This window comes from Alligator mississippiensis, chromosome 1 (assembly GCF_030867095.1).
Source record: "Alligator mississippiensis isolate rAllMis1 chromosome 1, rAllMis1, whole genome shotgun sequence".
Classification (NCBI taxonomy): Eukaryota; Metazoa; Chordata; order Crocodylia; family Alligatoridae; genus Alligator; species Alligator mississippiensis.
Window position 1 is genome coordinate 464,512,729 of NC_081824.1, and position 25,242 is coordinate 464,537,970.

The following is a 25,242-nucleotide window of genomic DNA, read 5'->3' on the forward strand; positions in this document are numbered from 1 at the left end:
CTACTTCATGGGTGTCCTCATTGTGTTTATTATGAAACTTGACATTTTCCCCCCTCACCTTATGTTATAGTCTGCTCCTACACATATCCAATTCCCAACTTTGTGAAATGAATGCAAGCTTTCAATGCAAAGCTTGTCTCCTCACAAAAGAGGTCTTTCCATCCCACTCGTTGTCTCCTTACCATGTTTTGTTTTTCTGGAAGAATCCAGACATTGCTGGAAATTGCCTCCGCTGAGCTAACTTGAAACCAGAAAATCCCCAGTTAAGACAGATTTTTAATTATTAAATTTTCTATTAATATGTTGAAGGTCAGTGGAACTGCCCCTGTTTCTCAAGAAGCTCTGGACAATTTACCCGATCTTATATTTTAACACGAAATCCATATTTATTAAGCGATTTAGCAGGCAGGTCAGAGGCAGCTAAATCTCATATTCTATCCTACTTCACATGAATGCTAATTTTTTTCCATCTGTATTGCTCCTTGCTAAGCTGAAAGGGTTTAACATTTTGTCAAGCCAATAATAGAATTTATTTTTTTTTTGTAAACAGGTACAAACAGATTTGTGATAAATTAAGCAGAAATGGACATCATTTTCCCTTTTCTCCAACCTGACTCTGTAATGCACTGTGAAAATACTGTGAAGCCCCAGATTATATCACATGGTATTCTGTGAAGCTACTATGTATGTAATCTCAATTAAAATGGGTTGTGGAGCAAACATTGTACTGGTGGCTAGGCACTGATGGGGTTTTCTGTTTATTCTGAAGGAATAGACTGAAAAGTAACAATCTGTTGACTTTTGAAGGGGCAGATTTTGATTACTCTCAGGCCTTTGTGCATATGACCACTTCCCAGGATCTTGAAGGAATGCAGTCACTAGTACAGGTATAACCTAGATCAAGACACCAGGACTAGGGACAGAAATTTCACATAAAGTGGTTTAAGTGATCAGAAACTGGTTTGAACCTGTAACAGAACAGATGTTCAGTGCACATTAACCAGTTTGAAAATGACTGAAACCAGTTTGAGACAAAGTGATTGAATGTAGTATAAGACTTAACCGATTTGGGTCATACCGGTTTATGCAATGTGTGTCCCAGACTCCTTGTTGGTTTAAGATAAACCAGATACCCCCAGCATGCTCTCTGGGCTGGGCAGGGCTCTCTGTTCCACAGCAGAGCTGGCCCCTCCCCTCTGTTCCCTGGTTGCAGCTCCGGCAGAGACTGCAGGCATCTGCCTGGCTTTCCCCTGCTCCCCACCTCCCCTCCCCATCCCATCTGCTGTACACAGCCCCCTCTCAGCATTAGCTAGCAGACCACATGCTACAGCAGCAGACCACATGCCACGTGCTATGGCAGGCGGGACAAAGGCAGAATCAACAGGTAGCTGGTAATGTCCCTCTGTTGTTTTCTTAATGGGGTGATAAACACTGAGTTAGGAGTAAGGAGAGTGTGGGGGAGTGAACCTTTCCCTAATCAGAGCATCCTGCCAGGGCCTGGTCACACCCTCCTCAGCTCAGCATAGTGCAAGGGAGGGGAGAGCTGCTCTAGCGCCCCCCAGCTTTTAGCCTGAGACACTGCGGACATGTGCCTGAATATCTGGGATGTCTTCACAGTTACAAACTGGTTTAGCCTAGCAAAGTTAGATTAACCTGCAAAGATTGAATCAATTCAGGCTCAGGCTTTTTGAATGTCTGTCTCTAGCCCAGCACATTTGGAATGTTATTTGCCTCCTTTGGTGTTTTAGAGGAGCTCTTATTATTGCTTCCTGAAGATCCTGTGTTGCTATAGTAGAGCCACCTTCCAGTATATGTAGTGCTGTTGTAATACTTCTCTCATGAAACCCTTATGCCCCATGAATAATTGGCATCAAGCTTACATCTTTCAGGCTCCAGATTTTCTTCAGTTTTTACCATAACTGATCACATCTGTCAATCATTCCTTGTGTTCTCCATTGTTTTTCCTCATCAAATAGAAAAGTTCACTATGAACCACTTTCCTTCCCTCTTTTCCAGAACCAACAGGACTGATCTTCTTGCATATGCACCATGAACACTTAACAAGTGAAAAATCCCATAGTATGTCTATGCTCTTATTCTCTGTAATTTTGTCATACCTATGGGTCACCTTGTAGACCAGGCTTCTTGCAAAGCATTTAAAGGTCAATATTGCCAGATTTGTCATGCTGTTCTTTATATTCATACCTGGTCAATTCACTTCATCCACTTTTATCTAGTCTGGGCCCAGACGCACATCTTATTTTCTGGACTTACAACTTGTCGTAGCAGTGCTCTAGCACCAAGGAATCATGGCAATGGATCAAGACCCCATTTTGATCAGTGTTATTGAATCATACAACAAAAGTCCCCTCCCTTCAAGATGTGGTAGCCAGCATGATAGAAAAGGTGCTTGTTTGAAATTCTCATCAGTGGGTGAAGGAGACAGGCATCATAGGTGGCTGGAGACCAAAGTCAACCTCTTGATGCTGAGAGACTATAGGTAAGGTGGGCATAGGCTGTACAGAGCCTTGAAAAAGATGATGAGCAGCTCATGATCAATGAGTTCTTGCACCCCAGCACAAGAAATAGCTACGATCCTGTTGGAATGAGACCATGACTCAATGACAATGTTGGGCAATGCCTAGAAGCCCTGTGGGCAACTCTCACTAAATTAAGAGATTATAAAACTCCTCCTCACACCTCATTATAAGCACTGCAGTACATTGGGCATAGTCTACCCCAAATTGTGCCTATCCAACCAGTTCCAAGTGTACATGGAAAGAAAAAACTAAAGAGCATGAAACAAAATCCTCCCAAATAAATTTGGCTTCCACTAGCAAGATGGTAAGTGCCCAGTAGTGGGGTGAGAGAGGGTATGCTGGGGAGACAGGATTGGCACCTGCTGCACTAAATACAGGTCCAGGTAGGATCAAGGGGACATAGTAGCCCACTGCTGTGTCTTGGTTCTCTCTGTGGGTGCTGCTCCATTTCAGAGGAGAATCTGTTTTGCTCCTGACACTGAGCCATGTTATCAGAGTCAGCAACCACCTTTGTTTGGTTTTGTTATTCTCTACCATAGGGAAGGGACTGATGGACATTAGAAATGGCTCTGTATTTTCCCCTGTGAGGTACATGGGCTGCTCTCTTCCTTTGAAGCCAGTAGCATCTCCATTCATGCATCTAGCCTCAAAACATGGCCTGAGGTACAGAAGCCCTCCCCGCCCCCGCATTTTGACCAGAAGTGCCTTCGCTTTCCAAGGGTCTGTGGGCAGCACTGAAAGCAAAGAAAGAAAATGAAACCATATTGAAAGGGCATGAGAAAGAACACAATGCACCTAGGAACGGGATCAGAAATGACTCTGCTATTCATGCAAACAGCAAAAGAGATTAAAGATGAAAGGAAATATTTAGCCACCTTTTGGGAACAGCTGGTATGAAAATATTTAGCAAGCAGGGCTTTTATGCCCAAGCAAAGTGCCCTAGCTAAGCTTAATAGGCAGCAGCAGCATAAAGCAGCATTAACCAGAATCTGTGGATACTGTAATAAGGGAATTAAATGTTTTTCTTCTCATTCTCTCACTCGGCTCAAATGTGAGCTAATCATGTTCTTTAATTTTAACAACAGCATTGGGAAATTCACCCCCCTCTCCTCCCCTCCCCAAAAAACCAAAAAAAAAAACAATGCAGCTTGCATTTGAATTCCATCACTTGGACCAAATGGTAACGTAATGATTCACCTGCCCTCATCAACAAATCAGCCTCAGCTGTCTCATGCTGCCTGAAAAGCCCTGCATTTAAAAAAAAAACAACCCCAAAACCCTGAATCCAAATCCCTTCTGAATATTTATTTGAGTGCCACCATAAAAATAAAGGCTACTCTGGGTATTTAATCATCCATTAGTAACCTGTGAGTATTTCAGAGGCCCTTGTTATAAAAGGGGCAGGCTGTACAGCATGCTGTGTGCTGTAAGGCTATTTAAATTGTACTGCTCACATCTATTTTTCAGCTGGCTGTTAAATGGAAGATTTAGATGGGAGAATTCCTGGCTCTCTTTGTCAAGAATAATTAAACTACGTGTTAGTGAGACTGTCTTAAGCGTTTTGCTTCACAAGTGCTTTTCACAGCAGAGATGTGTTAATATGGCTCCTTGGGATTTAGAAGGCAATATACCTAGGACAAAGTTCTCAGCTGGGAAAATTCATCTGAAGTCAATCCCATCTCAGAATCGGGACCCTCAGTGTTAGATCTTAGCTCCGAGTTCGTCAGCTTGAAGGTTGTAAGCGCCTCGCCCTTGCTGTACTGCTCCATGGGAAGGGATCTTTGCAAGATGCGAGGGAGAACCTAGGGAGGGCCGACTTGGAGAAAGAGGGTTCTGATTATGGAAAAGGCTGAAAACAGGTTGCCTGAGATCACTTAGGCCCTTCCCCACCATGCCTGACATTGCATAATTGCTCCCTACAATGTGCATTTTCCAGCTGAAATTAAAGTATTCCCATGGGCTTCCAACCCTCTTCATAGACAACGTACTCCACAGAGAGGTTTCACTGTCAAAAGGGTTATAGCTCCCTATCTTTTATTGAAATTTGTCTCTTTCTTATTGTCATTCTATTATCCTAGTTTCACACTCTTAAGTAATCCCTGAGCAACTTCTGAAAATAAACTCAAAATAGCTTCCTTTGTCTTCCCTCTCGTGCTGCCACAGTATATACAGCACTCTGACCTGCTCAGGTGTCCCTTCGCTCAGTCTCGTGGGCAAGGGTAGAGGGTTGGTTCTTCCTCAGATCAGGGTGCTCTTCCCTGCTTTGTCTCAGAGGGCATTTATACACCTCCCGTTTCATCCCACAGCGCACCAGAGATCCAGCAGGTCAAAGCAGACTTGATTAATCGACTTGATCATTTGCGCTGCGTGCAGGGTGCACCCCCTGAGATCGGCCATGTACCCCCTAGAAGCGCCAGCTGTGATCAGCGGCCGGGGGACCCCTCCCCTCCCTGTCGGTGATCTGGTGCCCACCAAGACTCAGGAGGCACCAGTTGCCCATGGACATGATTAATAGCCTTCACTTTCTCAGCGCTGACTCGCATTTTGCTACTTATACAACTGCCTGTGCCACAACACCGGGTACTTTTTAAAAAGTGCCCAGCGCTGTGGCACAAACATGTACAAATGTCCAGATTGCTTATGTGTGTGTCAATGGGCAAGTAACTCAGCTTCTTTCCACCTCATTTCCCTTTTTCTGTATGGAGAAAAAGCTATGCTGAGAATTGAGGCCTCATCCAGTGTCTTATCTTCCAAGCCGTTCTTCTTCGCTAGGTCATCAGCAGCACTTAAACATGATCAGCCTGTAGTAGAATGGTTCAGTCTGCTGTCCCCAGAAGGGACTTCAGCAATGAAAGAAGTCTCTCCTACACAAGCCTGGAGTAACTCTTTACAAAGCCAAGGAGAGAATCAGCTAAGAGAGATGAATATAAAACTTTTTTCTTAACCTGGACATAAGTACCAGACTTTGTTTAGTCCTGCGGCATTCCTTTTCCTTCTGTGGTTGAGGTTTGGTGCCATAAATCTAGCTGTTTGGGGTTTTTGGTTATTTATGCTCTCCCAGACTTTTGGCTCCATGGTCAGCCAATTGTTTCCATACAAATTTACTCCTACAGTAGTTAACTGGCCCATCTAATGTGTCTGCAGAACATCCCTGTAGGCCTACGCTCTGTTGCACAATTGTCTGGCAAGGGCCAGGAAATAAGGATTACTGAGTTCTCTTCCCAGGTGCTCCACCACCCCTTGTAGTTTTTGACTGATCTGTGCCTCCTTTTCTTAGCGTGCCATGGTATGACTCTACGTATTTACTCCACCTGGGCATGGTTAGGATCAAACTGTTAATTCCAGATAAAACAAGTAAAATAGTGCTTCAGTGTAAGTGTCCAAGGAGCCTATTTTCAAATGAATATGAATTATTATGAATATGATTCTTATTATGAATATACCACCCTAAATATCTTTGTTGTCCCATGACATCTAGACCCCTGATGGTCAGATTTTAAAGGTATTTAGACACCTACTGTCATTTGCAGAAGCATTGCCTCACTCCTATGGCTTCAGTGTTTTGGAAAACCCTATTAGATACCAATCTGTGTCCTGGGTTCCTGATTGCCTTTGAAAACCTGACCCAGTCAGTGTTGAAAATGGGACATATTCAAGCTCCTTGAGTTACTCAAGTACCTTTAAAAATGGTACTCCAGTTTATATCCAAAGGCCTGAGCATGGAAAAGGCAATGTTACCCTTGTCTGTGCATTCCCAAGAGTCCGGAGAGTTGTGAGACATTCGGCCAGAAATTATTACACAGCTCTGAGATGTAAAGTGCTTGATGAGTGAGGTATCTTTTATAGGCACTAGCATAATAAGCAGTGGGCGACTGGGCCACCAGCCCTGGATGTCCACTTACAGGAGGCACAAAAATGGCAGTCACGGCTGTGAATGGGCCATCCATCAGCTTGGCCTCTGCCAACACCCCTTCCACTGCTGCTGCCCTTCATGAAGACCCTGATGGTTATACCTTTTTCTACAAGTTTTAGACACCGTTATGCATTACAGTAACCCTTGTTTGTAAAGAGCTTCCAAGTCCTTGAATGAGGGAATCCATTTAATCACAATCACACCAGTCTTGTGATTGGAATCAGGGACATGTAAAATCGTCCTCTCAAATCCAAATGAGCATACTAGCCCCCGCAAAAGTGGTGTTTAAAAGTCCTGTATGTCCAAAGTTTCCTGTTGCTGGCAGTATTAATTAGGAAAATACTCAGGCCAACTTATGTAAGCCTGAATTTCAGTCAGGTGTGATGTTAATACAGGCTGAGTCGTACTGAATTTTTTATGCGCAGTTAGTGACCTGAAGCAAATGTCTTATGTAAGACCAATCCTCTTCTCCCCCATGGACCTCTAGGACTAGATCCTACCCTTCCTATACTGAGATGCACAAATGGGAAAGACTGGAGCCATTTGGGCTTGCATGGTGTGTGGCTGGCCCATGCTTCTGGGACAGAGCAAAGTGGCCAAGGGGAGCAGAAACCTTCCCTGTAGAACATGTTACTACACCTGCACGCACGGGTATCACACACACATCCTAGTCCTTACTAGCCTTACTATGTTCTGAGCGGTACTGGGAACTTAAATACCCCAAGCAAGTATGCCGTGTGGCAGACCACCTGGTGCATGGACCACTCCTTCACCTGAGGATTTCTCAGCTAGATTCCTGCCTACTTGTACTGAAAGGAGGAATCATCCTTCCTCCTCTCCTGTATCCTCCCTTCCCACTCCTGAATGGCACAGGGGACACAGTTCGTACATAATCAGAAGCCCCATGAAATAGGACCATCTGTAAAGGATGAAAGTACAGAGTGGCTGGATGGATTGATCCTGACTCAGATAGTCTGTCCAAAGAGACATGGGAGGAATAGAGGGAGGGAAAAGAGCGGTCAGTCTAAAATACAGTCAGGGTCTCCCCGCTTGCACATGGATTGAGAGGGGGAGAGTGCCATTAGGTTTGTATTACACAGATAGGAAGTAGGAAGTCAATTGATGAGTCTGGACTCTGGAGAAGCAGAAATAGATGTGTTTCACTTCTTCAGCTGTGTGACAGCACTTTAGGGTTTATTTTATTTTTTCTTACAAGTCCATGTTCTATGGTAATAGCAGAAACTGGGGCTTTACTGTCAGTGTCATGGACATACACTCTACTCCCACCCTTATTTTTCCAGACAGATAATAAAATAGGATACAGGTAAAAATCTTGAGACTCCTAAAACAGGTTTATGAGCAGATTTTGAAGGACAACAAGTTTCCTCAAATCCAGCTAAACTTGGTGAGAGCATTAGGTACCACATCCTCAGGATATTTTCTTACCAGGAAATGAGTGCCCATATAACCAAGCATCATCTATGCCTGCTGACTGCAGAGAGAGCTGAGGGCTCATTGCACCCCACAAAGTCCAAATTAGAAAGCTCCTCAAATAAATCCATAGCTGTGTACCAATGCCTGGAAGTGCATTATTAATTGGGGCAGGCAAAGAACAGAGCCTGAGCAAATCCCCTCTGAGAAAATCCAAATAAAAATGCTCTTTATTAACTTCAGCCAAAAAAGGGACAAGTTAATGAATCCCATCCCCAGAACCACAGGTTCACAAGCCATAGACTGACTTTGCCAGCACTTAACTTTATCACCAGTGATTTATCTGTGCATTGTTTTTACACTTAACCAGTTTTTAATTAAATGTGACTTTTGTTCCGTTGGTTGAAGAGCCTTCCCCTCTGGATTTGACCAGCACAAAAGCTCGAGGAGTGTGATAGAATTAGAAAGCAAACAGGAGGATCAATTGCAGCAGACCTCTGCAATGCATGTCCATCTCTTTTTTTCTTTTTTTTTGTAATCTACTTATTAGATTCTTATTGTCAGAAAGGATTAGTGTTATGAGCTGCAGGAATTCCTTTCATTCGCCATAAGGAGAGGTAGTGAAGTGTGGCTGCTTTTCTTAAAAATAACATTCTGGCTTACTCCCTCCCTTTCCCCCACCCCCCTCTTTTCTCCTCTCCCACAGAGATTTGTGCAGCGGACTGCGGAGGACATGGCATTTGTGTCGGAGGCACCTGCCGCTGCGAGGAGGGTTGGATGGGCACAGCCTGTGATCAGCGGGCGTGTCACCCACGCTGCAATGAGCATGGGACATGCCGGGACGGCAAGTGTGAATGCAGCCCAGGCTGGAACGGAGAGCACTGCACTATTGGTAGGGGGAAAAATACTTTTTTAAAGAATAATTGACGACTGGGGAGGAGAAAAGGAGCATGCTTAATTGAATCCGTGTGACTTAGTGTAGCATGAGCACCTTTGTTCTTGGATTTCAAGTTCGGACATCATACATTTTCATGTGGGAACAAGGCAAAATGTCCTTTCATTTGGTGATGACACAGCCATATATATTTTTTATGATCAGAAGTGAAATATACCTCTCTAGAAAGTTTGACCTCGCAGAGACAAGCCACCAGACCTTAGCTAGATGCTTTGAAAAACACCCCTCTGACTTTTGCAAAAGATCTTCTCATCTGCCTTCGAGACTCCCGTCTGCTGTGTCTACAGCTCATTCAGAAACATGCGGCCTGTTTTAAATTTCCATTACGCTGATTCACTCCATTATTTGCACAACTACTTTGGTTCCCAGCAAAAGAGGAGAATTGTGTTCCGAAAACTTCTCGCTTATTTTCAGAGCAGGCTCACTCGGTCTCTCTCTACCTCTAGCCATCTCACATTTCCTTCTCCCACTGTGTTTGTGTTTCCAGTGCATCTGGCACTTACCTTAAGCTCTGAGCTGATGGCATGCCTATTATTTACAAGGTGCCATCAGTAGGCTTAACGTTATGCAAAATAGCACAGTTTCTGCCTTAAGGAATCTACTGTCTCATTAAAGATCTGGTTCAAGTTTACATTCCCTCTTCATCCGAGTTAACTTTATTCCATGCTGTACTTTTATCTCTTTCTTGTCTTCTTCTATCACCCCTTCACCCATATGATTCCTGTTCAGTGAAATACCCTACCCACCCTACAGAAACCAAATAACTACCAATAGCAGCCAGATCACATGGCAGTGGGCCTGATTGTGCTCTCAGATATGCCAGGGTGGGTCTTGTTCAATTTAGATTTGGCCAATGACACCAGCCACTTTAGATTTACACTGGTGCCATTGAGTGCAAAATCTGGCCCTCTGTTTTTATTACTGTCCTTTAGAGTTCCTTTGTTTTGTCCCTGCATCATTCTGACTATAACAGTGCCCGACAAGACAAACAAATCATGCTATATAAAACCTACCGCTGGTAATAAAACCACCCACCAATCATACCTGGGCATTGCTTTACACTTGTATCTGCGTATGATCAACTCTGCCATGCATGTAGCCAGGTATATCTGCACACACCAAGCTAGTCAATAACTGAAGCCTGATCAAAATGCTTTAATTCCAACATCCAGGTAATGTAATGAGCCCTGCCTGTGTCTCTGTTCTGGCTTATCATTTATTTATGCTAATATCACCAAACCACATTATGGTCCCGGCAAGCATCCCTAATGAAAACTATCTGGCACTCAACAACTCCCCCTAACACATTAGAAATTACATTCTGTTGTCTTTTCCAAGCACCTAACAGCTTTCAGTTTTTCCCATGAATCAGGGGCAAAAGTCCCTCCCTTTAAATGACTTAAAAATGAAAGGAAAGCAATCATGTGTTGATTGAGGTGCTGCAGATTTTGTTTATTTATTTATTTATTTAGCAATATTACTTTATAGTTTCATTAGCAGAACTTTGCTTACCAAACTCTGGAAATTTGGGTGATCGATAGGGATGAAGATTCATCACAGTGTATGAGGGAATATATCCATTTGTAGGAAAACTTCCTGATTGCAGAAGGTGATTAATGTAGAGGCCATTCATGCACCAGAAGACTCACTTCATAGAATGGTTACTATTTTATTAGTGCAAAGGCAAAGACAAAATGCCACTAGTACAGCATTCAGTATTTCAATGCACAGCCCATAGACCTGAATTGTTTGAGAACAAGAGGTTTTCTCTTTCATGGTAATTAAAGTTACCACATTATTTGCGGCAGTCCTCCTTCTAAATAGAAGGTACCCACGTTATTACAGTAAGGGAAACACCGCAATGCAGCAAGAAGCAAGCTTTTAATGACATCCACTATACTTCCACACAGCCCTACACTCCCGTTGCAGGTTTGTCTTCGTTTTAGGAATCATCCTTTATTTTCAGTGCCGAAATAATTCAGTTTCTTCTTCTCCCTCCTCCTCCTACATGGTGGTTTAACAACAAACGTGTACAGACTTATGCCTCTGAAGCTGTAAGCCATATTTCCTAAATGTATAGACTGTAATGGAGATTTGACAAAGTCATAAATATCCAGGCAAATTGAATAATGTGTGAGGGAGTCATACGCAAGTAATATTGGCACAGATGAAAGGACATTGGCTTGGAATTACATTAAATGTGTGGTAAGCATTCCCCTTGTCCTTGTGTAATTTCCCTGCATGGCAGCTTGTTCTGTTGAGAGTAATCCCTTATATGTCTGTGTCATTGTCAGCCTGCTTTAGCACTGACCAGCATAAAACCCCATTGCTGAAGTAATGCTTTAACAATATTGCCATGTGTGCAGGTAACATTGATAGCAATGGATGATACAAGTAAAGGAAGCTTCTCCTTCCATTTCCTGTTGAACACATACAAGAGTAAGAACTCCTTTTATTTCTCCTTTAAGGTCCTAGGAAGCCCTTTCTCATTATGCCACACCACTCTGATCTCAGTGGATTAATTGTGTTTGCTCATACAAAGACTTACGATAGTGAGTACAGTAGCTCAATTCCTCACATTCTGAGATTTTCATTAGCATAACCTCAGTTAATTCCCAACCAGGAGATCGATGCAGAAGCTTGTGTTCCTCATCCTAATTCAGTCATTTTAGTGCATTCAGGCAAGAGAGGAGAACACAACAGTTGATTATAGAACTGCGGGAGTCTTTGAACCCAGCAGAATAGGCAAATGTATTTACTCCAAATTCCTAAAATCAAGAACTAAGGTGCATACACAATGCAGCCCTCAGACAGTGGAAGATTAGAGAAGTAGAGAAGCACCTGTTTTTTTAATAGGTCTCACTATTCATTAGCAGCCCTTGGAGACCACTTGGGTTTTTCAAGGGTTGACAGTGAATGGTGAGGACTACTAAAAAGACCACTGATTTTTCTAAGGGAGCCTGTGTGTTAAGGTGGAATTCCTCCTCCTTCCTATGACTTCTGAAGGGCAAAGTCACAGCCTGGATTTCCAAGAGAGGTTTGTAAGTGGGCCACAGGGACTTGTGGTGGATGAGGCTGTGAATGCCACATCCACCCAAGCCTGGCTACAAGCTTTACATAAAGAGAATAAGGAATTGCATTCACTACTGATGAGTATCCACGCTGCAAAATGTGAAGGATCCTGTCTCCTACCTCTGAGATGCAAGGGCAGGATTCCACCTGGCTGCTTAGGCTTTGTGAAGGGCATTCAGATTTCCTCTGAGTCAGAGATTCCCCTGAATTGCTTTCTACAAGCCAAAAAGCCTTAAGGCTTTGGTCTAGTTTGTGTATGATTGTACATGCGTGCACATGCAGAGGAGAGGGGATAAAGTGCCTCCCTCTACTGAAATCAGCAGTAGTCACAGTCCTTGCAGGATGACAGTCCAAACACAGGGGCCAGGGACAGAAATTATGCATAAACCGGTGTAATGGATTGGAAACCAGTTCAAATCTGTAACACAACAGACGTTCAGTGCACATAAACCACTTTCAAAATGGCCAAAACCGATTTAAGATAAACCTGGATGGATGTAGTATCAGACTTAACTGATTTAGGTTAAATCAGTTTATTGAACTTCTGCCCAGATCCTCTCCAGATTCAAATTCACTCACAGTTCCCCAGCATCCGAGGATGCTTTGCAAACCCTCCCCTCCCTTGCAGCATGGGCCTTGGCCCAAGCTGTCTGCTCCAACTGAGCAGCCAGATGTGCTCTTGCACCCCCCGCTTCTGGCCTGGGCCAATGCAGGCATGTGGCTGCATTTCCAGAATCAAAACTGAATGTCTGTTCACTTGCTTATCAGTTCAACCTATGCAGGTTAAGTTAACCTGCAAAGATTGAATCAATTCAGCCTCAGGCATTTTGACTGTCTATACTTAGCCAAGATGCTAGTGCCAGAGGTAGATTTGCATACTCAGCCAGCAGAGATGGGCAGGGACATATGCTCTACCTAATTGTGGCTAAACACACCTGACTGTTGCATGTCTGCCCAGAACACTAAGGGCCAGATTTTTAAAGCACTTTAGCCAGCTGAAATGGCAGGAGGGCACTTAGTGGGGGTTTTTAAAGCACCTTGGCTCATTAGTCCCACTGATTTCAGAAGGAGTTAAACACCTGGGTGCTTCTGAAAACCCAAGTGAGCGGCTGTCTGAATCTTTAGACACCTCGAACCTGTGATACTGCTCTGAGATACTCCAGCAGTGTGTTCCCCAATAAGACCCAGACAGACAGCCCTGCCTCCTCTACGCATGGGCTGTTGCTTATGGCACAATCAGCTCCTTTTTGTCTTATTTAGATTAACTCTTGATTTTCAGCAGTCTGCCCTGTAGGATTGGCTTTCCTCTATGCTTTTGCGTAAATAATCACACACGCTAGACAGTCTGGGCTGCAATCGGCGCCTCTCAATTTCTGCTTGAGCGGCTGGAATCCAAACAAGACCCAGTGCAGTTGGATTCTGTTCTCTTTTCCTAAGTGCTCAAACATGTCAGTTGTACCAATAAAATGCACTTCCCATTTTGGTCAGCAATAAAACAAGGGGCCTAGCGGTACACTGCCTAGGTCCTGTTCCACCCACTAGGTACATAAATGGATGCAGGCACCTAAGCACAGCTCTATTCTGCCCTGGTTGAGTCCCTGGAAAATTGTTAAGGCAAAAGGTGGGCTGGTCATCATCTTGCCCACTGCTGTTTTGTGACTCAGTCCATAGGGGCAGATGATGGCATGTTACACAAGGTGATGCATTAATGGGTTTTCAGGATTTGAGCAGGGTAGAAGAGAATTACACTTAGGTGCCTAAGTGCCCTTACCTTGGCTCTTGGCTTCTTTAAGACCTGACCCAGGACATTACACGTGCCCTCCCCCTGGTTTCACAGCACCCGTGGCTGAATGCAATGTGGCACTTCGTGTAGACCCAGTCAGTCCAGCCAGGATCAGCCCCCAGGCTCCACAACTCCAAGAAACTTTTCTTCATTGGGCTGAACACAGCTGGTCCCTGGATGACAGGGAGAGTCAGTTCTGCCAGTGAAGACTAAATGCAGACACCAGGGTCAAGTGTGGACACTATATTTATCCTTGTAATGATAGCATAAACTCATATAATCTCCACTGGCTCATTACCTGAGGGCTGCATTCTGGCCCCGTTTACACCAGTGCTGTCTCACTTAAGAGTCCAGTGAATTAACTGGTATTATACCTTATTTTTTTCTGGTGGACAACAGGACAGAATCAGGCTGCATGCACATTATGGCGCCTCTTTTTCCTGCACTCCCTAATTTCATTCCACCTGCCCCCTCTACACCTTTCCAAAAGAGTGCTCACAGGTCAGAGAATGGCCTTTTAAAACCCCAAAACAGAGGCCTGTGGGAATACTATAAACCCAGGAAGGAAGATGTGTGTGCAGATCCACTAGTGTGGCATAAACAGCTGCAGACTGGATATTCTCATAAGAAGCCTGCACGGTCCTTCAAGCCATTAGAATGAAAAGGCAGGATCTACAAATAAATGGCACAGTTGGCTGGACAACTCCCTCCATTTTTCACCCCCTCTAGAAGCATTTTCACATTTTAAAGTTGCAACCACAAAGCAAAAGCTGGCAGAGGTTTTTGCACGCTCTGAAATGTTAAATCCAAATTGCCACTTCCTGGACTGGAGCAGCCATCCAGGCTTGTAGGAAAGCAGTGCTGCTTGTATTCAGTCCTTCTGTGTGGGAGTGATTTGTAAACCTCATTCCCTAGCTACAAAGCTGCCCGGTCAGGTCCAGCTCTGATTATGGAGGCCCTCTCAGCTCACTTACAAAAGTGGGCTTGTGCTTTCACTCACCCATTAGGCTCACAGGAGTCTAGACTCAAAGGAAAAAAGAAAGCTTCTGGGGGTTGTGACCCTCTGCTTGGGTGGTCTCCGTGAACCGATCCATACGGAGAAATTCCTTATTAGGATTCTCGTTTGCGAGTGAGCACGCACGGAGCATAGGAGTAATGCCTGCACAGGCGGCATAACATTTTAACAACTTTTACTTGACAACAGCCATGGGAGAAAAGCATTTGTGGGTGCAGAGACACAAGAGGGGAAAGCAGAAACATTCCCAAGGCTTTTTATATATATATATATATATATATATATATATATATAGAAAGCAACTGCTGTTAAGAAAAGGGAAATGAGGTTAGAGAGGAGATCTCTGCACCCCGCCACTGACTCTTGGACAAATCCATTTGGTGATGGTTTTCAAAGGCACTTGCCTCCCATTGACTTTCAAGTGAGAAATGGGCACCAGATGGCCCTCAATCCTCCAAAACCCCTCTGTGCATCATTAATCCTGCTGCAGAAGGGCTACACTAAGACTTACCTACCTCACTGCATCGCCACGAGGTTAATTTAATATTTGTAAAGCGATTCAGTCCTGGACGAAAAGCTGCTATGTAAATGCAATGTAGAGTGGTCCAGGGTAAAAGCCTTACTGCTTCCAAAAAGGCCACAGGGGACCAATGCTGCTTCATTAAGAAAAGGTAATATAATCAGGCAAAGTGGAAGATGTTCAGAATGGCTCTGTTTCTCCTAAAATAAAGGCAAACAGTGGCTGCAAAGCAGAGGTGGGTTATTGCAGGTGGTCAGAGCCTTACCATGTCCTGCCGTTTATATTTTTTTTACCTTCCTGTTTCTCTTGCTGATCTGATTGAGTCCTTGCAAGCAGACTAAATGGATGTTTGAACACAGCCTTCCTCAGTTCTGCAACTGAGGATAGCTGTGTTCCACCTTTCCCTCCTTCCTTCTCTCCTCGTAATCAAAGTTTTTCTTTTAATACCACAGCAAACTTTCCTTTGCCTCTCTAGCACCTGCACTGTCTTGTAGCAAGCCGTAATGCACTTATTCAATCCTACCTTAAATGTCCTGTCTTTTATCTCCCAAGCTCACTATCTGGATAAGGTAGTGAAAGGTATGGTCTTCCTTCCTCTTTTTTCCTGTTGTCTTTGTGTTTAAAAACAAATGCACCATGAACATGCTGTCTTGAGGTTGCATCTTTCCTCATTGTTACAAAGCTCGCCCTAACTGCCTGGAAGGGATGACTTTTCAGTCATTTCGGCAGGATATATCTCCCTGGAGCTTTGTCCTCTGCTGTGATCTTGTGTTAACATTGTATAAGTCTTCCCTTCCCTTCCCTCCACACCTTCTCTCCATGTCATCTCTCATCCCCACCCCACCCCACCCAGCTGGATAATGAAAGTCAGGAGGAAACAAAAATGTCTGTCCTGCGCAGCGATTGTTTTATAAATGTATGTGAGCCGTACAGTACAAGCAGGTGAGTGTGCTTTCGGTATGAAGTCTCTCTATTTTGTTATTTACCTGATAAAGCTTCTCCAGTCTCCTTAAATGAAGATATTTGCCATTATATGGGAGTGGTATGACCTTTTGCCCAAATTTTCCAGCACTGTGAATCAGCAAAGGTTCACTGAAGTTCATGGAGCTAGTTGATTTGCACCCTGGAAAGATGTGACCCCACGTGCCTATTCATGTTGGTCAACCAGTTCTCTCTCCCAGTGTGAATCAGAAGGAAATGGAGTTACTATATTATGAAGCCAGTGCAAGTTGCTTTCAGGCTACCTGCTTCAGTTGTTCCTGACTCTGAGCTGCAGTTCATTGTCTTATTTAACTTATGAAATTATCACCATAATGGCCAAAATTGACTTTTAATTAGAAATATTGACTGCAGTTCTAACATGCTCGGGAACTTCCTAGAAGTGCCAAGGCACTAAACATTTCCCAGAAAAGTATAACAAAGTGACAATAGATGCGATTGAGTAGGACATGAATGCCCTTCTAGGTGGCTGATTTGACACTAACAGCAACATGATGTTGACACTGTGCAGAACAACGTGTTTGCCATTTAAAAAAAAAAAGACATCAGCTCAAGGGAAGCAGTTTCTACCAAGAAACTGAAGCTTCTTTTAAGGTTATGAGCAATCAGAAATGGCAACCATAAGAGGCTGGCAGAGAAGGACAAACAAGCCAAAATATTTGTCCAGTGAATGGTTAAAATAAAGTGTCTATCTTGTTGCCTTTCAGGGTGTCACCAAAAATGTGGTTTTCCTGCCAACAGCATTTTTCTAGATGAATTTATAATATAGGCTCCCTCTGCAACTTTGGTTGGTATTAAACGAGTTCAAATACGGCCGCAAGTAGGGAAAGATTGCAAGTATCCAAAAATATTTTAATGATATGGAAGCGTCAAAGATTTTAACAAGTAATTACTCCTTTGATGAAAGAGGACCACAGCAATAAGCAAGGCATGTTCCCGAATCTCGGGCTTTAGACTGATTGACTGTTCTGTGGCAGTTAATTTTCTCTAATTGCGCAGGGTCAATGAAACATCCTTGACTTGCTTTAAATTAAAAAAATATAAAAAGGGCTTCTTTGTAAGATCAAGGAACAGGGGAGCCCCTTTGTATATCGTTATGGAGTAACAGTGGTGGCATTCTTAAAAGAACATATAGGTCAGCACGAGGCAGTGTGATCAGACCCTCCTGCTAATGTTGTACATGTCAGTGCTTTACATTTCAAAAACTCTCAGGATTTCTTCCTTTCATCTCCACTTGCATTGGAGAAGATTGGATCAAAAGGTAACAGATAAGCACTAAGGCGAAAGAGAAGATGAAAAATCATTTTGCAGAGGCTATGTCCTTGAGATTCAGGGGCCTGATATAATGATTAGTGTCCCCTTCCCCCATCTCACTCTCCCAACATTTTTTTATTTTTTTTTTTTAAATAAGCTTTCTGTAACTATGCCTTCTTATTCTGGGCAGCCTTCAAACTAGTCCTCATGGCCAAGAAGAAAGGCATATTGTGCTTTTTAAAATTTTGCAGCAGATGAGGGGTTAAGTACCAGGCTACGAATAAACCACTCACTTGTCCTTTACACATTGCCTCCTTTGGAAAGATTAGGAATAAGTGAAACATTCAGCATACAGGATTTTTGCTTGGTTAAATGCGGGGTGTGCATTTCCAAAATGAAATTGCTCATGCCATTTTGGCTTTCTTAATTATTAACATGTTTCTGGTTGAAATCTCTCCCTGGTAATCCTGGCTGGTTGAGGGTCAGACTGATTTCCTGCAGGCTTTCCAACTGCATTAATATAAACCAGGAAGTCAGTCAAGACTTTAGACTAAGTCACTTCTTATTTCAGGCTGGAATGGCAAATTTCATGAGCAAACTCCAGTGTGGTTAAAATCAAGAAGCTATCCGCTAACAAAAGTCCTCTATTTTAGTCAGTTTGGCTTAAGCCTGCCATTGGACCTTCCTGATTAACTAAACCCCTTTGTTGAAAATGTACAGGGATCTCCCTTACATTTTAATTTAGTTTTGGAAGATGTTAGTGGTTTGAAAAAGGTTCCCTGTGTTTAAACTGCTATTGGACGCAGCAATATCACCCCCAAATGATTAATCTCTGATTTTTAGCTGATACCTTCCAATTTATAGTCTAACAAATTAAATCCTAGCAAGGCAAAGGTGCTGCACACGCTCATCTCCCATCAAAGTCAATAAGGATGGTGGGTGCTGAGGTTCTCTGAATACTGGATCGTTTCTTTCGGTGCAGCTCAGTTACAGAGGTTCTCAAGTCTCTGCAGCACCCGTGCCTTGCTTACCCAAGTAGCATGCATCTATTGACATTATTAAGGTCTATAAAATGTAGCCATAGCAGGCTAAGAGTCATCTCCTTCGGTGCTTCTATCACAGGTGACTTTGAAGCTGTTGTCCTTGCTGATCACAGGCAGTTGCAGGTTTTTCATATCATGTTCATCCTGCACCTCTGGACCCAGAGCTTTCCCCAACACCCACTGGGATGCACTAGGCTCATGGAGGAAAGACAAAGAAGAGACTAAATGAATTCTCCTGGCGCTGCTTTGAGATCAGACCCAAGAAAGACTTATCCCTTAAGCCAAATTTTGAGTGGCAATGAGGCTTAACTTGAAAGTAGTCCCAGCTGGACTTAGCTTATAATTGGGACTAATTGGGGGGAGGGGGGGTGCTTAATTGTTCAGATCATTAGCAGTTGATGATTCTGCCTACCAGTCTTAAAATGGCAGGATAATCTCTTGCAAATTCTGGTGAACATCCCCTTCCACCATGATGTTCCCTTTTGCCTAGTTGAAACAAGTCTGTTTTTAATCCCCTGTTTCTCTGTGGCCAGCCCAAAGTCCTCACAAGGGGACAAGGTGGCCTCCCCTTCTTGTCTTAAAACCAGGTTTCTTTCTTAAAGTGGCACCTGAGAGTGTTTCAATTAAAAACTCACATGGGGCTTAGTCCTGCATTACCAGCTCAAGTAACATTTAGTGGCAGCTGAAGAGATTTCTTTCTACAGTCCTGCTCACTTTTTTAATACCCCCAGACCCTCCAAATGTCATTTATTAAAACCAGACAGGCAAAATAGACAATCAAGGACACCGGCCATAAGAGCACAGGACCAATAATCACAAGAAGCATGGGTCTGGGGAATGTTCAGCTACTGCAGAATCCAGCCTGGCTGCTACAGCCCTGCATGGTCTTGCTGCTTTATTACATAGGCTGTACAGGGGAGGAAAGGTTAACTTGCTTTGTCATTTCACAGCATACTTTCAAGCAAGCTGCTGTTATGGAATGCAAAATACTGTCTGTACCCATAGTGGTCATAGCTGTGTCACAGACTTTAGAGCCACATAATAAATAGTATCTACCTGATCAGACAATTATGGTTATTTTTGGGTTGAAAAAACAGAGAACTCTTTCTTTCCTCACCCTTCAAATGTTCAGTCTCCCCCCCCAGCCTCCTTAGAGCAATGTATTCAGAACAGACAAAGTTCCGTCTTCCCACAGTGACAGCTTTTCAGTATCTTAAAATGTCATGACTTTAATATCTGGGATATTATAGCTTTGCAGGGCTAGGAAGAGGTAAAGAATAATTCTTAGCTCGCTAGTGGGACTTACTTCTAGACCTGGAAGACCCCTGTACATTATACATTGGAGTACTGGAATTACTTTAGCTCTCTTTTCTCTCATACACACACACATACTCTTTCATATGAGCACACACACACACACACACACTATATTGAGGCTGTTTAGTCTATCCATCTGCCTTCTAAGCCACGCTAGGGTACAACTGTATATGGTTCAGGAGATATGAAAACCCATTCAAATTGCTTTAAACAGATTTCACTTATATTCAGATGAACTGGCATTCACAATGAAGGATATAAGACTGAAAAAGTCCCCTCCTGATCCAGTCCCCTACAGTAAGAGATAACCAAATCATGTAATGTTTTTTTATAAGCATAGCAATCCCTATGTTAAAACTATTTGGGATTCTCCTCCTTACCGCTCCTCTTAGAACCTGGCTCCTTTAAGATTTAGAAAATAGAAGATTTTTACGTTTCTTTTTTCCAGCATATTTCTTCAGCTCTTTTCCCTTCTGGTGTTCATTCTCCAGATGCATATTGTATTTCCTCTTAGACTGTGTTGGACTAAGCTAAACAAGGCAATTTCTTTAGTCTCCTCTACTAAGACGTTGTCTCAGTGTCACCGTTCATTGTAACTCTTCTCTGTATAAGTTCCAGTTTGAGTTCATCCTTTCTGAACTTAGGTGACCAGAATTATACACGTTAAACCAGAGGTGGTCTTCCGGGGCTCTGTACACAGACATTTATACTAGTTCTGCAGAAAATAAGACCATATTTGCCTTTTCCCTAACCTCATCACATGGGCAGCTCAAAATCAGACTGTGACTGACCCATACACCCAGGTCTTTCTCCTACTCTGAAGTCATGTTAAAAGACCATGGAGTTTGCAGAGTCAGGCACTCAAAAGTTAAGAAAAGCTAATTAAAGATGCTCAGACAACCAGGGTTGCCAACCCAAGAACACTTTTTTTTTTACTGACAATCTGGAAACTTCTTATCAACAACCAGTGGTGTAGGTTGTAGCCGTGTTGGTCTAAGGACATAGGCGGACAAGGTTCTTTGAGTGAATCCAATATCTTTTATTAGACTATCTTAAATAGTTGGAGGAAAACATTTAAGCAAGCTTTTGGGTTTAAAAACCCTTCTTCAGGCTGAGGAAGTTTCTGCAGTTGATGTGTGCTCTTCCTGGTTTATTAACAAGCAAACTTTTTTATTGACATGTTTTTACTGATATATGTTCAACATAATGTAAATGTAGCCCTTTTCCCAGGCCCTGGCTGGCATTTGGAAGGGCTGGGCTCAAATTTAGAGATTTAACACCAGCAATGGTAGAAAAGTTTGGCTGTCACTGAAAAGTTTGCAAATTGTTAGTAAAAAAAAAAATGTTCTTGATTTGGCAACACTGCTTGACCGTAGCAATGATTTTACCCTGTGCTACCTTCATCACAGGGTCCCCTAATCACACCTACACCTTGACACCCATGATTGCACCTTGTACCATGCTGCCTCCCATTCCTAGCCCACCCTGTACCTTAATTCCTGCCAGACTCACTCCCCACATCCCAGCATGGATCCCAACCCACTGCCATTCTTCCTACTTCCCAGGCTTATGGAGCTGTTCTGGCCATGCAGACTCCTTTTCTGTCCTGCCCAGGGCTTCACAGTCCTACCTGTACTCACGGTGAACACAGAGCAGCCATGGCAATGACTGTGACACTGCAGCAGCAACACTTGGCTGGGTCAAGATGGGAAGAAGAGACACCAAGTTGCATTCCCGTTTAGATACCAAGTGCTGCTGTTCTTCTCAATCTATCCAAGGACATCATTTAATCTTATTCTGAAAGCAATGCCAGAGTTTCAAACAAGCTCAGTGTTTCTTAGTTTTCTACGGATGGCTCCATTTTTTTATGAATTTCACAGACAGGCATTTTTAGCCTCTTGTTTTACGGACTGTCCATAAATTTATACACAGTTGGCAACCCTGCAGGAAAGCAGAAGTCTTCCCTCTTGAGGGTATGCATTATGATACAGGGTTTTTTGTTATACAATGACATGCTTTTCTCTACAGGAACTTTGCCTCATTCAGTGCTCAGGATAGAGAGTGTTCCCAGATGGGTAGCTTTTTAATAGTCCTTTTTTCCCATCACTCTTCAGTATGTGACCCCCACATACCCCCTGCATTAAATGTACACTGTTCACTGCATACAGAATCATTCCTTACCTGTCAGATTTTTTGCTGACACACTTACCATGGTATCTCAGTGGTTCACCATTATTTATTTTCATGACACTCCCCATGAGGTGAGGTGGTCACATTATTCCCATTTTACATATGAGAAATTGGCATAGAGATATTGAGGCCCAAACTTTTGGGGATATTTTTTAGTTCCCAACCTGAGACACTAAGGGCCTGTTTTTTTCAAGGCACTTGAGCCTGTTATGTTCAAAGTGGAGCTCCCATTGACCTCAGGCACAGGTATGAACCCTCAGCAGTTCAGCAAATCAGACTCCTGGGATTCAAACTGAGTACCCAAGAAATAAGGACAGTGGCCACCTGTGAAAAGCCTGGTTCTAGGGACTTGCCCAGTTTCACAGAGGCAGGGATACAGTCCTGGTTCAAGGGACTTGCCCAACTCAAGGGCAGAGGTAGGGATACAGTCCATTCCCCTTAGGGGAGGTTCAGTTGCCTTAGCTGCAGGACTGTCTTCTCCTTTCCTGTAGTTCCCTATAGTTTCCTGCCTCATTCACCTTGCACCTTCCAACTTCTGCACCAAATAATTCAGGGAACCTGACAAGAAATAACCACTAGCGTATAACCCTGAGTCAGTCCCACTTCTCCAATAAACACATGAGAGCCATGTGGGGGAAAGCAGAGTATGTGAGCAGGCCAGGAGAGACTATGTATGCATAATGGGGTCCAAGTAAGAGTGCACAGGTGAGCTTTATTCCAGGATTTCCTAACTTCTGAGTGCTTGTCTTAGCTAACTGGGTTTTGATGTTTCATTTACTGCGATGCTATTTTTAAGGGATTTTTTTAACTAACTAAAAAAATCAAACCCCACGAGATCGTATCATGTGGAACGATCCTGACTGCCCCAACCTGGATCTGGAACTTCTCCCCTCTCAAACCAGGAACTGAGTCCAGGAGTATTTAGTTTTTACATTTGTGAGACATCTGTAGATATCTATGAAACCTACCTACAAGGTGTCTCTTCCCCTTCTCAGGACAGGTCCTCACAGAGGATAATAGCCTACTGCTGCTACCAGTCACTCTGTGTGCTCAAGTGATAACATCTTATCCTGCTCACCCCTCTCTTACCCATCTCCTGCCCTTCTCTCTCTTTGGCCCTGTCTGACTTTCCCCTCTCTCCCTGCACGGTAAGTCCTGCACAGCTGTCCCATGACAAAGTTGCTTTATGAGCATTGAACATTCAGAGCCCAATAAACTCAGAGGAGCTGTGAGGAGATGGACAATGACAGTATCTTTGGAGAACATAGCTGCCAACCCACAAGTCTCTACTGAATATGGGTGAACCGTGAATTTTTCTAATCTGGCCAGATTTGGGTAGGTTTTTAAAGGGAAGCCAGACACCAGGGCAACTACTACCAACTTTCAAGTCCCTGCTCAAATGTCTTTGGCTTCCAAAAGGGACAATTGTAAAACAACTCAGCTAATTCCAAAACAACTGAGCCATTTTAGCTGAAACATTTAAAATAAAATTAAAAAGCCTGAAAGAGACATAGAGATCAAAAAAATTCATTTCACAAGTTTGCCCCCACACTAAAGCACCCTCATGCCCCAGCCAGCCACGTCAACATCTACACATGCAGTGCTGCGGAGTGAAATCTCTGCAGCAGAATAGTACCATCCTGCTGTGGAGTAGATTAGTTTACTCCAGCCTAAGAGCCCTGCATGTGTAGATGCTGAGACGCTTACTACGGAGCTAAACATGTCTCGTGTGGATGTGCTCATAGTCTGTCATGGGAAACATCAAGTGGCCTTGCTGTTTTGACTATAGGCTGTGCTATCAGCTCTATCTAAATATAAGTACTAACATTTACCTCTGTGTGTGTTTGCATGCGTGCATGCACACACTATACCCATGTTTAATGGACTGACAACATATGCATGTGTGTAAACATAAAAAATATTTAAAGTCCTTTTTAAGATATTTTTCTTATTCTGTCAGACCCTTGTTTAATTGGATCCTTGTAACTTAAGTCTTTGAAAGCAGATGGATACTAAAAAAAGCACCTAGTAAAAATGTTAAATGCACTATAAATCCTGTTTTTAAAATCAAAATAGCATTTCTCAACTGCATTTTACCCATGCAGAATACTTAACGATGCAGTAAGCTATAAAGTTGGTATCTTTGCTTCCATGGTCATGTTGATACACTCTTCATAGTCTATCTCACCATCGTATTTCCTCTGTCCATTGGTGCATGCCCAGTAGAGTGGGCTTCAACATGGAGCTCTGCGTTCTATTCCTGCCTTAGTTTAAAAGCCTGCTGGGTGACCATAACAATCCAGTTCACTTCCATGACCCTCAGTTTCCCCATCTCTACAGTGTGGATAATAATAATAATGACTTCCATAATAATAAAAATAATGAGCCCTTTGAAACCCTTTGAGGCCTATGGATGAAAAGGACTGTAGAGGCCAGGCAGACCCCATTTTGATTACTGTGCTGATCTGTTTTAAAGGAAGGACTTTACTTTAGACCATCGCAGCAAGGGGTCAACTGGTAAGCAAGGCAAAGCCTGGTTAGCAGACAGAAAATGACTGTAATAGTTACTAAATTATTATCCAAACATCATGTAACCTATATGGCTACACAGCTGGCAAGCTATATCACCTTACCAAAGAGAGAGAGAGCTTGGCTGTGCCATCCAGGTTCTGCTGCCTTCCATACAGCGTTGAAAATCCCCACCCAGCATGAAGCGTAGAGGACTCCAAACCCTTAGGCTTTTGACACTGTAGGATGGGTTACAGCCTGCGCAACTACTACCCTGGAAACCAAACTGCCTCGCTATCCCAGCAACTCATCATTCAACTATTGAGGGTGAGGAGCAAGTCCCATAAACTGGAAGGGACTAATGCCAGGGATGGTGACCACCCTTCAGCTCTCCAGTGGTGCAAAAGAGGCAAGAAACCCTGTACATGGGGAGGAGAAATAAGTGGACAGCAAAGGAAAAAAAGCTGTTGTAACCAGCCTGTTGCAAGTTGTTTCTCTAAGTCCCACCCCCAGGGCATTTGAATTTGTGCTTGTTTTCCTTGCAGAGGGGTGCCCAGGCTTGTGCAACGGCAATGGGAGATGCACTCTGGACATGAATGGCTGGCACTGCGTCTGCCAACTGGGCTGGAGAGGAGCGGGCTGTGACACTTCCATGGAGACAGCCTGCGGGGACGGAAAAGACAACGATGGAGGTAGGAGCCG

At 43.4% G+C, this 25,242-nt stretch overlaps 1 protein-coding gene across 6 annotated transcripts in view; it reads left to right on the forward strand.

Moving 5' to 3' along the window:
• TENM4 (teneurin transmembrane protein 4) overlaps positions 1–25,242 on the forward strand; it is a 766,508-nt gene that overhangs the window by 613,580 nt on the left and 127,686 nt on the right. For all 6 annotated transcript variants that reach the window (XM_059722139.1, XM_019493579.2, XM_059722142.1 and 3 more), the window contains 2 exons: positions 8,591–8,776; positions 25,086–25,232. In XM_059722139.1, coding sequence (XP_059578122.1) covers positions 8,591–8,776; positions 25,086–25,232 — 333 coding nt within the window. The remainder of the gene's footprint in view (positions 1–8,590; positions 8,777–25,085; positions 25,233–25,242) is intronic.